At 45.7% G+C, this 14,274-nt stretch overlaps 1 protein-coding gene across 1 annotated transcript; it reads right to left on the bottom strand.

Moving 5' to 3' along the window:
• Positions 1–405: 405 nt before the first annotated feature.
• On the bottom strand, positions 406–13,948 carry LOC136942342 (protogenin B-like). Its single transcript, XM_067235209.1, has 19 exons — positions 13,882–13,948; positions 12,941–13,240; positions 9,577–9,721; positions 9,316–9,449; positions 8,917–9,213; positions 8,638–8,797; positions 8,267–8,514; positions 7,376–7,540; positions 6,957–7,262; positions 5,385–5,570; positions 3,387–3,482; positions 3,040–3,226; positions 2,777–2,904; positions 2,215–2,385; positions 1,717–1,899; positions 1,434–1,557; positions 1,211–1,340; positions 969–1,070; positions 406–829 (listed from the first exon to the last, which is right to left on the bottom strand). Exons 1-19 carry the CDS (start codon positions 13,946–13,948, stop codon positions 407–409), a joined length of 3,552 nt encoding a protein of 1,183 aa, XP_067091310.1. The 3' UTR covers position 406.
• Between the last annotated feature and the right edge of the window lie 326 nt (positions 13,949–14,274).

Below are 14,274 nucleotides of genomic sequence, written 5' to 3'. Positions count from 1 at the left end.
CTGACAAAGGAGGTAGTAGTGTAAACACAAAAAGAGAAACTGAGGTAGACATCCAGCAATAAGGGGTCAACTACACCCTTTGCTCCAGTGGCAAAAAACTTAAATATAGAGAAATGTATCTCAATACATTTTTGACATTCTGTAGGACATTCATTTTGGGTGAGCTTTGGTTTCGAACATACAAGAAGAGACACACAGACAGACTGAACCGAGGGAAAGAAATTAGTATAACAACATTCATTATAAAATCCTGAGGTAGACCTGAAGTAACAGCCCTCTTTCCTCCATAACTGCTAGCTTCCTGATCCGTGCTTCTTAGAAAAGAACCCTGGGGTCCAGTTCAGTAGGCGTGGTGGTCGAGGTGGTGGCAGGGCTTCATCTCCTGCAGAGCAGAGGATGGTCGGTGTCAAGAGTAGGCGGGCTGGGAGGCGTAGAGGCCGGGATGAGAGGTCTCCACAGCTGTGAGGGAGCCGTGAAGTGAGACGCGCACAGTGTCAGGGGCGCTGCTGCGGAGGTAGCTCCAAGTCTCCTCCCTCGCCACTGTGAAGCAGGCGTCCCCTTCCTCCGGAGCAGGGCTGTCGTCAGACCCAAAGGACGAAGGCCTGGAGCTGCGGCTGGTGGATGGGTTGCTCATCTCGGCCTCTTCGTTGGAGTAGTGTCCGGAGTCCCCGGTCTCGTGGCTCCCCTCGCTGGTCTGAGAGCTCTCCGAGTCCCCCTGGGGGCCGTGGAGGATCTGCAGGGAGGAGGGCTGGAGGGGAGAGGCGCCCAACCTCTCCTCATACCTCAGCACAGTCTTCCCTGCCTCATACAGACAGGCCCTGTCCTCAATCTACAGGAGAAATGAGACAAAACAATTGTTTAGGCATGTGAGTCACTGTACTTAAATAACTGTACGGATATATCTATACAGTAATAACAATATCAAAGTCATAATATAGAATTTACTGTAATTAAATCTGACAACTTACATTGCATATTGTCGTATTCTGTTTCTCCTTTTTAAAGAACTGCCATCTCTTTCTTCTAGTGCCAACAGGGCCAGCATTGCTTATCACCAGGTTGGTACCACCCTAAAACCGTCAGAAGGTACATTTAGCAATACAGGAAATGCATACTTTCACATCTCACCGTGTTACCGTCACTATTAATTCCATTCCTGACCAAAACAGTCTGTCCTGAAAACACTCCTGTTTGTGAACTCGTGTCTCACCTTGCTATCTATGAACGGACTTCTCATCATCGGCTCAAGGGAATCTGCATTCTGAGCATTCTCAGTGGCCTGGGGCGAACCAGCAACCTGCCCGTTAACCACACCAATGATCTTAGAGTTTGACGATTTCCTGTTTGTGTGTGAAGGACAGAAGTTAGTCAATAGAACTTCACAAATGGCTGTGGTGCAATCTGTTTTAGGTTTTTATGTTTGGTGTTTATACCTAGATCTGCCTTTACTGATGAGGATTAAGGCACACATGACAATGCAAGCCAAGGCGATGCACACACCCACGATGATCCCCGTCATGGACCTCTGGTCTATGTGGTAGAGACCATCAGAGAACACTGAAACACAAACACAACACTTATTCCTCAAGGGGAATTCATCTCTTTTCGGCCAAAACCTTTATGACTTGGCAAAAAAGTATAGCAGACAAATTTACACATCGACACTCAGCCTGATTAAAAAGGGTTTGTTGGCCACACCATCCCTCCAAAACGTACCGGTAGTCTCGGAGCGGCCGTCCGAGTGGCGTGGGCTCTTGCCTCGGTGGGTGGTGCCAGGCTGCAGGGCCAGCTCCACAATGCTGGAGAAGGGGCCGTCCCCAACCTGGTTGGAGGCAGAGATCTTCACCAGGTAGATGTTGCCTTGCTCCAGTTTCTCCAGCAGAGCCATGGTGTTGCTCCCTGTCAATCACAGCAGGCGTCAGAGAGCACTGATGTGATAAACAAGCCCCCTTACAGTCTCCTGGGTGGCAAGGCTTACTAGACCAAGGCTAGACAAAGGCTTACTAGACCAAGGCTTACTAAGACTAAGGCTAATTAGAATCTCTTTTCTTATGTTCATCCACAAACCCCTCTGCAGCACGCTGCTAACAGACAGCAGTGTGTAGTGGTCTAAAAGCTGCACGTATGTTTGTTCCTCACCCTCTCTCTGCAGCACGCTGCTAACAGACAGCAGTGTGTAGTGGTCTAAAAGCTGCACGTATGTTTGTTCCTCACCCTCTCTCTGCAGGACCTGCCAGTGACCGGACAGCCAGGCCCTCTGGGAGGCGTAGAGAATGGTGTAGTGTGTCACCGCTACGTTGTGTTCCTCCGGCTCTCTCCACGACACCAGCGCTGTGTCCTCCTCGATCAGGGTCACTTTCACCCCCGTGGGCGGCTGGCTGGGGGCTGTCAACACACAGGGCGCACTCACAGTCAGTACAGACACAAGAAGGAGTCTCTTTCATGACTTGATAAACTCAATACATATCTAAAACAAAGAAAGATATCTACTGTGATGACAAAATGCACGTAAGACCAGTGCAATTTTCATAGAGGAAAGAGCTATAATCCTCCAGGGGTGCAGGCATCTACTACACTAGCTGTTATCACCCAGGGGTGCAGGCATCTACTACACTAGCTGTTATCACCCAGGGGTGCAGGCATCTACTACACTAGCTGTTATCACCCAGGGGTGCAGGCATCTACTACACTAGCTGTTATCACCCAGGGGTGCAGGCATCTACTACACTAGCTGTTATCACCCAGGGGTGCAGGCATCTTCTACGGAGAGTCTTACCTGATGGAAGAGTCCGCTGGTAGACAACAGAACTCCAGGGACTGGACAGCTGGTCTACATGGAGACGAACTACAAACTCATAACGGGTGTTGGGTTCTAGATCCTTGACAATCACACTCTGGTTGATACTGCGGGGTACAAATACAACGACAGAGAAGAATGTCCCATCAACTCAAACACAGTAACATATCATCCCTGTGTGCAAGCGTGAATGTGCAAGTTGCGTCTAAAAAGCTGTTCTCCATGACGATGCAGCAACTCACGTTTGCAGGTAACGTATGTCAGAGGAGTTGTGTGTCCCGACCGGAGTGCAGCGAGCAGTGTAGCTGACGGCCTTCCCCGAGGTGAAGGCAGGCTGACTCCAACGCAGGAGCACCGCAGAGGAGCTGTTTGCCCGGGCGTTCACATGGTCAGGGGAGGGAGGAGAAGCTACCAGGTGGTCTCGAACCGCTGCAATACAAACACACACACACACAAACACACACAAACACACACACACACAGACGCACATGTTCAAGTCTGGTTCCCATTGGCATTTAGAAGTCAAACGGATCCATTCTGGTCGAAGGTAAAATGGCTGTGGGAAGTCTTTGGTAGATTGTTTACTCACACACACATCCTGGGGTGCTGACAGTCTGGTCGGCCTGATAGCCATCTCCCAGTAGGCTGAAAGCCAGTAGTTTGACATGGTACTTCCGCCTTGGATCTAAACAAAATAAAATAAATGAGTGCGTCTTAAACAAGCCATCATACCAACAAAAATGTATTAAACCAAAGCAACACTTAGAAATAAGTCAAAACAGGCAAAAACATCACTCAAGTCACATTTTTCAGTTAACAGAGCATAGTTTTCACAGTGGTTTGGTGCTGGAAGAAAAATGCCTTTGTCTTTGCCTGCCACCACCCATTCACAGACAATTCAGGGTCTCTGGTGTCACCCCAATCTATCATGTGTTGCCATAGAAGAAGAAGCCTTAAGGACCTGAAATGGTGGTGACATGACCATTGAACTCAGTGATGGACACAATGTCAGTCCCCATTCAAAAGGTTCAATGGCAAAAATACAACACAATGTCACAGCAGAGAAACATGGCCAGCAGTCTGCACTGCAGTATGCACCCTGGAAGTAAGGCAAGTGACTTCAGGTGAAATGAGGTCTGTGCACATATAAAACATACTTAGAACCGCAGCATGCAAGAAGTTTCAACAATAAATCAGTTCTAAGCCACAAGGAAAGGAACATACAAAAAGCTAGTGGGTAATAGCTGCTTATCCTTTCCCCCTGAAATGTGCAATTAAAATCACTGTCCTTTGGCTCAGGATTCCTTTGAAGACACCACCAACTCTCCTACTAAACCAGGACGTTTTTAGGGAGCGTTAAGATTTGTTTTATGCTTCCGAGTGTGAAAGGTTAGCCTGTGGGTATTGACCAGTGGAGGCGGTGTGTCCAGGCCTGCGCTGGGGGAGGGGGCCTAGGGGCAGCCTTCAGCTGCTGGGACCAGAGACCCTGGGGACTGGGGGGTTTGACTGGGGCCAGTAGGTCAGGCTAAGATAGAACAGAAGGAATCTGGGCTCTGGAGTGGGGCCCCTTAGTGTTCCCTCTGAAAGTCCTTCATGCTGCACCCATTTTAGCCTTCAACTTGAAGGTGGCGGAAAAGAACTATTACTATAACGCAGGAAGTTATCAGAAGGTGATATGATCAACTAGGGGGGGGGGGGGAACCTGTCCATTCATTCCAGGAACCTAGGCTTATCTAATTTCCCTCTGATTGCGTTTGCTAAACCAGAAAAGTATAACTATATGACCATACTTTTCCAGTCCACAGACACAGACTAACTAACTAAAATTATCTTCCTGTCTTGAACATTTTATATAAGTAACCTTGCATTATTTAAATAGCAGACTAGAGCTGAGAGTAGGGTGGGATGCAATCCAGCTCCACAGTCTCAAGTCCATAGGTCACTGGCCTTCCCAGCTCCGGACAGTCCCAGAGGGCTTTGTGTGAGCCCCAGTGTCCAGCTGGAGGGGGGTGGGGATGGGCAGTCAGGGTCTCACTGGGCAGGGCTGGCCCTGGACCTGAGGCACAATGGCCAGGAGTAATTATGCAAGGATGAGGATGGGAAACTGGGATGGGAGGGCCATCTGGGCTCTGAACTCTGACCCTGGGAGTCTGTGCTCCCACAATACTGGAGCGAGGCTGGAGGGGAAGGCGCTGCTGTTTAGGAAAGCAGGATCAGGCCTTATCGATTGGCCAGGAAGACTGAGGAATACTAAAACACTGCCCACTGAAAGAACAACAAGCTAACATTAAAACCACAGACACGGCAATAGGTTCAGTGTATCGAGTACAGACACATTTTCTCCGATTTCTCTGATTCAAGAGTTACCAGCATTCAAATGAGCATATCTCCTTCAAATATTTTCATATTTCACTGTATGATATGTCATTTGAAAGATAACAATCTGCACTTGTCTGAGCCATAAAGAAACTGAAAAATGCAGACCTACATGCAGATTAAAATACCAGCACCTGTCACATGATCACTTCCTTCCAATTCAACACCGTGTATTTCAATGAGTTCATCCTCAAGAGGCCGCACCACTTACCAAGTCCACTGATGGTGTAGTGGGAGTGCTGCGGTGGGATCTGGATGGTGGGCTGCTCTGGCTGGCCTTCCTCGTGGTAACAGAGACGGTAACCCTGAACAACCACGGTTCCTGGAGTCGGCTGCCACCTCACTGTGACGGAGGTGCAGTTGACGGGCTCCAGCTGCACCAGGGGGGCCAGGGGCACTGCAGGGATACAAAACAGCTGTCGTGAGGGACAGTGTGTGCATCCTCCTGTTACAGGATTGTGTGGGTCACACTCACACCCCAGAGGAAACAGAATAAAGGGCATAGAAAAGACCAGTGTTAATCAATCAGAGGTAATCTACAGAATAGGCCATTGAAATCAGAAATCAGTAATCAGAAACCATGCAATTGTGATAGTTTTACTATTTACTCAGCACCAATGGCAATCTTCTTTCTCTCCAGTAAATGTACAGTAGACCTAATAAATATGTTACTCTCCAATTGATCTTATTGATTCGAGCTGGGCTCCTTTCCAATGCTTTTGTATCAGTCTGCATTCCCTTTGATATATCTCTTTATGTTTGCATGAATGATTGCATGTTTTTTTAATGAACGTAGTTGTTGTCCTGTTATCATGTTACATTTAGAAAGTTGTGAAGTTTCACTCTTACTTCACTCTTACTTTCTTATTTTTTACTGAGTGCTAAATTAAAATAGTTAATACATCACCATCAGAAAACTAGAACTTTTTCATGACAGCCAAGAACTACAGCGTGAAACTGTATTATCTCTTTTGTGTGAAGTGACTTGAACAGACACAGCTGGTTTCACATTTACCCCCACCTACAAATACACACACACACAACTCCAGGAGTCCCATCCATTCTGCTTGACACACAGGTTCACAACCCTGTTCTGAAATGTTTGTCTGAAGATTAAAAATCTCGTGTCGGTTAAAGCCGAAGAGCGTTCCCCTTTACCAACAGCACTCCTTCATGTTCAAACTCATAATATTGTTTAGGAAGATAAACAACCTCCCCCCACACACCAGGCCATGAAAAGAGCCTATTCTTCCCCCGACACATACGCCTGGGGCCAGCTCTTTATGACCCGTGACAGAGGCCACTCTAACACCACTGACAGAGCAGGCCAAAGGTCCATGGGTAACCAACACAAAGGCTGTGGGACAATGCTACCAGAGCAGGCTCTAGTCCTGAGCTGGCTAGGCTGCATGGGGCTGGCTGCTCTTCACAGAATATACCAAGAGTTTTCAAAACATGTGACAAGACTAGCCGAGCAAGCTCAACCAACCATGACTCAGGAACTCTGTGTGGACGGGCAAGGTGCTCACCGACTGGGATGTGACCCGTTCTAAACAACACTAGTTGTGAGACACACTTGAAGAGGCCCCTCACCTTCTTCACACCCATCAAAGAAACCAAAATGTATCTCTGAGCTTAAATCGGACATTCTCTCCCATTGCCCAATCAGAGACATCAGCGTGTTCTGCAGACACGTGCTAGGATCTGTGCAGATCCAAACATCGTCAGGATGTCATCAGCCTACACCTCGTTTCACATCCAGCATCTCCACGTGAGACGTTACCTTTGGTGCTGGACGTCTTGGGCGTGCGGTGGGAGGTCCAGGCCGAGGGCTCGCACCAGCCCACGCGGGTTGCGGCGGCCATGCGGAGCAGGTAGATGGTGTCAGGCTGCAGGGACTCCAGGAGGTGCTGGGTGCTGTTCTGAGGCAGCTCCACGCTGCTGACCGTGTTGTCCGTGGCTGTGCGGTACGACAGGCGGTAGGCGGACACCCGGCCACGGCTCAGCTTGGCGGCGAGCGGCTGCCAGCTCACTTGGATGTCGGAAGGACTGTTGCTGGTCAGACTGAGCTCTGGGGTACGCAGAGGCACTGAAGCAGACCAGAGGACAAGCACACATCATTCACCTGGCTCAACCTGACTTTTCTACAAGATGACTGGTCGTGTTATTATGAGATAAGAGTTGCATTCTTTCCCTACTCACCATCTTCTAGGGTGTGTTGACTGACTTGGTCAGACATGCGGCTCGCTCCCATTGGCATGTAGGCCACAATGTAAAAAGTATAGTTCCTAGCTGACTCCAGGTCGTCGATGATGTAGCTTGTGGTGTCGTTCCCAATTACAGCTTGGTATTCTTCGTTGTTTAGACCTGGTTTAAATGGATAGGGAGAGAATGACAAGGGTAGTTTTAATGCAATTTGCTTCAATTGGGTCGGCTCCCCTTAATAGAGGTAACCGGCCGACATGAAACATAACTTGGTATTGTGTAAACAAGGGCGTGACTCTGTCAGAGTCAGCCTGTATTTGCCACATGTCCTTCATATACTCTGTAAACATCAGGCTAATGCAAAGCAGGACCACGTTTCTCTTAAGTTCGCATCATTCCTGTCTCCCCTCCAGGCCTCCAGAAACAGGCGTACTCAAACGAGGAGAAAAAAAAGTTTATTTCCTCGGGTTCTACTCTCATTTTCTCGGAACTCGTTTCAAAGACGCATCTCTGCAACCCAAAATTCCACGTTTGTGGGTTCATTTGTGTCAACTTTTTCAGGCTTTTAAAGCCTGTCTTTCCCCTTTAACATTGAGCAGTGAGTTGAGGAGTGGACAATGACAGGCCAGTCCTGTTGTTATTTTAGTGAGGCTGCCATTCTTCTCCTTGACCTCTGATCCCCCTGGCAACAACAGATGGCCTCCACTAAGGAAAGTTGGCCACATGTAAAAGAGCTGCATAGCTCAGTGAGATGAACATTCCTCTCTCTAAAAGACACATACCTTTCCAGAACACAATATTTCATCAGGATTATACATCATCATCTTCAAGTTATGAATCTCAAATCAAAGAAATAAAGAATAAAACAAAACAAAAATTCAGCTTTACCTTCAGCTTTCATGTAATGAACAGAGTAGGCGATGACTTTGTCTGTGTTGTAGAGCGGCCTTTCCCAGGCCAGCAAGATGGCGGAGCTGGAGATGGTCTCAGCGTGGACGTTTCTGGGCGCACTGGGCCTGTCCTCGGACATCACCACTATGAGGCGTGCCAGGGACAACACGGAGCCCTGCTCATTCTCTGCCAGGCACTGGTAGATGGCATCATCCTCAGGGATGATTTGAGTAATGACCAGTTTGCTGGGAAGGGGGGCAAACACATAAGACATCAACATCTGTACAGCCTTTATCATCATAAGGATATTACCCAAGATCTCTAGATAGAGGGAACAGCTTCAGACTCTGTGTGCGCTGGGCTGATACCTGTTATACATCTTGATCCGGCCATTCAAGCGCACTTTCTCTCCATTCTTCAGCCAGGTGATTGAGGGAGGAGGAACCCCCTCAGCCTGGCACATGAAGCGGGCAGTGCCAGCTCGAGGGCGGGTCTGGCTCTCTGGCTTCTCTACTATGGATGGAGGCACTGGAGGCACAGAAAAACAGCCAGAAATGAGAAAAAACAACAGTCGACAAAAGAACTCTGGAAATACTGCCGTATTTGTTCTTTAATGTCTGAAATGTAGAGGTAAATGAGGAGTTTACCCAGCACGGTGAGGTTGGCCGCAGCGATAGTGTAGTTCCGTGTTCCGGGTGTGGTGGCCCTACACAGGTAGACTCCGCTGTGCTGGGGCTTGACATCCGCAAGAACCAGGTTCCCACTGCCAAGCACCCTTGCGTTGTACACATCTATGGGCCTAGTGTCAGCCCTGCTCCAGGAGAGGATGGGTCTGGGGTTGCCTGTGGCCATGCACTCCAACACCACTGTTTGGTGAAGGGGCGCAGTGACATTTTGAGGTCCGGCAATTATCCTGGGCCTCTGTCGAGGTTTGGAGCCTGTGCCTGGAGACAAGGGTGGATCAGTATACGCATGTAAGTATACATTTCATCCAGGTGTTAAATTCACAGTCAGTGTGTTTAATCTCCATGTCTACACACCGAGACCCAAGCTGACGGTCAGTGTTGCCTCTCTGCTCCTTATTTGACTGCCGATGTTTGTGACCACACATCGATATTGTCCAGCATCCTCCATTTGGACGTTGTAGATTTGAAGAACACCATTGGGCAGAACAGTGATTCTAAGAGCAGAGGAACATGGAAACACATGTATAACAGCATACAACAATCTAACTACCGTTGAAGACTAAGTAAGAGTAAGAGACAGCAATTAGAGTAGAAGGATAAGAGCCTGCTTTGATGGAGTACCTGTCTGTCTCCAGGGGTAAGATGCTTTGGTTGAGCTCCCAGGTGATAGAGGCAGGAGGGTTGGAGGTGACCTGGCAGGAGAACCTGGCCACAGAGCCTGCAGTCACCACAACAGGTACAGGCTGCACCACAAAGGGTGAGATGTCTGGGACACAGTGGGGTAAAACCAAGTAAGGACTACCATTCAGACCCAGTCAGAGTAAACAGGGTTTTTTCAGTTCAGTCAAAGGAAGACATAGATGATAGACATAGATGATGAAGGCTGTTCTATTGTTTTATTTATAATGTTTTAACAATTGTGTATAGTTTGACAGTATTTAGATGCTTAATGTGTTCATAATCATTACGCATCTTAATACTGTCAAACTGTATACCAATAGTATTTATAAATATGTTGATTTGTTGATATTGTAAAAATATATATATATATATTTTTTTTTCTTCTTCTATTTATTCATTTTTCATACTTTAGTTTTCATTGGTTTGGTGGCCCTCTGTATTCCCCTAGCGAACCACTATTGGGCCGCGGCCCACAGGGTGGGAATCACTGTAAACCATAATTATGGTAAGTAATCATCATAGGGGGTGTTTAACATTTTAGGCCATAAAGGTCTTGTCTTTAAGTGGTTATCAGGTCCAATACTGTCCAGCTGCTCTGATCAATAGATCAATGGGAGTGGCATTGAATGATGCATGACTAATCAATACGCTAGCCCTACTCAGGGGGAATTACCTTTGACCATTTCTCAGCAAAATCAAACCTTATTTAGGCCTAAATTGGTATGATTTTAGACAATGACTGACTTATATAGTGATTCTGTATTTTAGTCAAATGTAAGAGTAATTCTAACCCCAAAAATCGTTGTGTTTCATGCTTAAAATCAGTTTACCTTTGAGGTGATTTTTTTTTTAACGTCACATCCAGATGTAGGATAGGTATGTTTCTACACACCAAAATACCACAAAATAAAAACACAAATTAAGGGGATGAAAAATTACCTATCTATCTTTTAAGTGTTGAAAGACTATGTAACCCTAATCCATTTGTGTAATAACATTTTCTCCCATACCCCAAGTCCAAGACGGAGCAGGTCAATAATGAGTTAAAGGAAATCAATGTGTGCACTGTGTTTCTTCCTCTAACAAGAACCATTTAAATGTTGTAAAGAAGATCTGAATTTGAAGCTTAATTTCATACAATTACACATGAACAGCTGGTCACTACTCAAACATATTAAAGGTTAGGCCTCACTCATAAGGCTGGCTTCTTCCTTACGTTATAATATTGTCACATAGCTGGAAATGTTGTTAATGACAGATTTATTTGTCATCCCTGTATCTGAGTGGCTGATTTCAAGACTAAGAAGAGTCAATTTATAATCCAGTTAATTAGGAAAACCCCTGAAAATGGGTTCTGGGTTGTGTTATTCAAAGCATACCCAAGTAATTTTTATGGAAAATATTCACTTCTTAAATATCAAAGCAGCATCATCAACTGCCGAAGAATATACCCAGAATATAAGTAAAGGCCATGATGTCCCTGTTGGTGTGGCCACAGCAGACTGCTTCACTAATATGGTCAGCAGTGTCGTAAAGAAGAGATCAATGACCAGGTCAAACAGCACAAAGGTTCTCCTAAAGAGGTCAAGGGTCAACTCAGCCCCCTGTCCATCCAATCTAAAAAAAAATGGGGACCCAGACCGAGGTAAGTTTGCCTTTTGTCTACAAAACTGGGATTTGTATATGCTGTCGATAAGCATTCTAATACCTCATAAGCCACATCAAATGATGCAACTGTGGTGTCTTGTTGTTGTTTACATAGAGTATGTAAACAAATATGTAGTATGTAAACAAAGACTCTGAGCCCTAGCCATTGCAGCTCCTGTGCTGTGACTAGTCACAGAAGCTGCACTGTGTCAAGTGATACACACCATTATGAGAAATACACAAGCAGCACCAACTAGTGTGCTTGGCCATTTACAAACGCATGGGAGAAACTCAGCTACCATTTCAAGGTGGAGAAACAGACTATATGTCTTACAAAGAAACTGTGTGTGGTTGACAATGCTGAAGAGGGAAAAAGGATCCATGTTTGAACCAAAGGACAACAGGACCACCAAACCAGAGCAGCCCAGTGACATCACAAAGCCTTTCCCATGTGACCTCTGACCCTCTGGGCTTCTGGACAGAAGGGGAGCATTGGGGGGGGGGGGGGGGGGGGGTCAGTCCTCCACCCCGAGCTTACAGCTGACCTAAACCTTAACCCATTAAGTTCCAGAAAATCCCCATGATCAAGTTGGAGATCATAACATAGATTTTTTAAATGTGTGCTTTTGTGATTTGTGATTTCGTTTTTACTCTTCATTACACTAGGATGGCTGCCTGTTCAACAATCACAAACAAATATGAACTCTTTTGCATGTAATTATTTTTCGCTGTTTCAGAAGATTGTATTCAGAGAAAAGGAGATTTATGCAGATTTGTGGTTATAATGTCTGTATACGATTATTCTTTTAGAGAACCATATCATTACCCCTTAAGATATAGCTGTAAGACTACTCCCTGAACCAGAGCACAGCTCACCCAGAGCACAGCCTAGTCCACAGTGGGACTGACCTTGTGAACAGACACAGCTGTCCTGAGCACTGATATGTGGACAAATAGCCTGAAAAACAAGTCTTTTCTTTAGGGGCAGTCAGGGGCACTCCTAACAAAAGAGGCAAAGTGAATGGCCTATTGGAGATTCCTCTGTGTGGCAGACCATAGACCAATCACCCAGAGCAGAAGCCTACACTCACAATACAAGATAGCCAACACAAGAACATGGAGGACACTCTAACTCTAACACCTTCCCTAAAAATATGAACATCTGTCAAAAATAAATAAGGAGGTATTTCTTGGTATGAGTTTGTAAATGTTCCTTAGAACACAGCGATTACATAAACAATATCAGGCCTAGTATTAGCTTTTATTACCTTATGATAGACTCTATCAAGGATCAGTCTTTAAAACAAGTCTTTAACAGCCCAACAGCCTTTACCATCAGGACTACCTTTTCTATGGAACAATACGTGACTTCTAATGACATAGAAACGTGACTGTAGTGGCTATGGTGACTTTAGAGGATTTTCCTTCATAAATAAAGAAGAGGAGGAGGGGTCCATCTGCCCCACATCTCCACGGTAACAACCTGTGACCCTGACTTTGGGACATCCTGACAACACAAAGTGGACAATACCATGGGCTTAAGATCCTCATTCATCTGGCTCCCAAAATGAACTTGCACCATGAACATTTAATGGTGCTGGGAATAAAAGTCCTACTGCTCACAACGCCATATTGTTACCTTGCAGTCCATACTTACTTATGATAGTCAGACAAGATCTTTGGCTCAAGATGGCTCCATATTTGTTTTGAGAAAGGCATTGATAGAAGCCTTCGTCAGAGTCCTCTCTATCACTCTTCACCTCTGGGATGTACAGCGAGCCGTTGGAGAGAAACTGGATGTGTTCACTCTCTAGCACTTTGAGCCCATTCTTTAGCCACTTGATAGTGACTGGAGGGTGTCCATGGGCCTGGCAGTCTAAAACCACAGGATCCTTTGGTATTACGGTGACATCGCTGGGCTCTGTGATGAAGGACAGCTCACTAAAACTAAAAACAGCTGAAAATAAATAGAAGGAAGCATTATCATCAAGTATCTGGGATACAAGGGGAGGAAATGGATAGTGACACAAAATTACATCATGCCTTGCAGCTGAAACAAGAGGAGAGTCAAGCGACTGAAGGACTGTGGAACTAACACCGTTTTTGTATTCGATGAATAGCGAAAACTTTAAAAGCCTATTGAAACAGTTGCATGTGGTAGATGCATGAAGAGATCTCATACAGCCCACACTACAGCGGCTTCCTGAAACGGAATTATGCGTTCTCGTATGTATTCAAGAAAACACAGCTAATATTAATTGCGGTGAATGTGAAAGTTAACGAAAACTGGAAATAAGTAGTGATAGTTAATAGAATAGGTGATCAATCAAGCAGCATGGGACCGCAATTTCAAACTATTAAAAAAGCAGGATGTTGGCCAGGTAGAAATCAATCAGTTACTGTGTCATAAAGCCCAATACCGTTAAACCATGCAACGTAAATTCCCATTTATTTTCTCAGGTAGCCTAATCTATCCGCCCAGACGTTGTGGCCATAGCGGTTAAAAAAGGCTATGGTCATCCGGTCACTCACGAACCATAGGCTCTGGCTAAAAATGTGTCACCTCCAACAGAAATGATGAGAAAAACTATTACTTACTTGTGAGTCGAAGAAATAAAACGAAAAACAACAAATGATGTAAAAGTTTCATTTTAAAATGAGCCATTTATCCAAATTGTTCTGTCATTTTCACTCTCGCGGACCTATAGGTTCCCCATCGTCCTGCGCGCCTCTCCAAATTACTAATGACACTGTTGGTCCTACTCCAGTGGTAGAGACCCCTTCCTTTTAGCGCATGCGCACCAACGCTCAACCAATATTATGTTCGCATAACTGAAACTAGGCCTAAATATTGCGCAACCATAATATTGACAGTTTACCGAATTTGCCTTTCGTACTTGGTTTGGATTGATAACATATATTTGTTGCTAATTAACATGTAGCCTATAACGACACATATTTTGTCAAGCCATTTTTGCACTATTCCACTAG

The sequence above is a fragment of the Osmerus mordax genome, chromosome 4, assembly GCF_038355195.1.
Source record: "Osmerus mordax isolate fOsmMor3 chromosome 4, fOsmMor3.pri, whole genome shotgun sequence".
NCBI lineage: Eukaryota > Metazoa > Chordata > Actinopteri > Osmeriformes > Osmeridae > Osmerus > Osmerus mordax.
The sequence above is the reverse complement of the archived record's forward strand: the minus strand, read 5'-3'. Positions and strand labels throughout refer to the sequence as shown.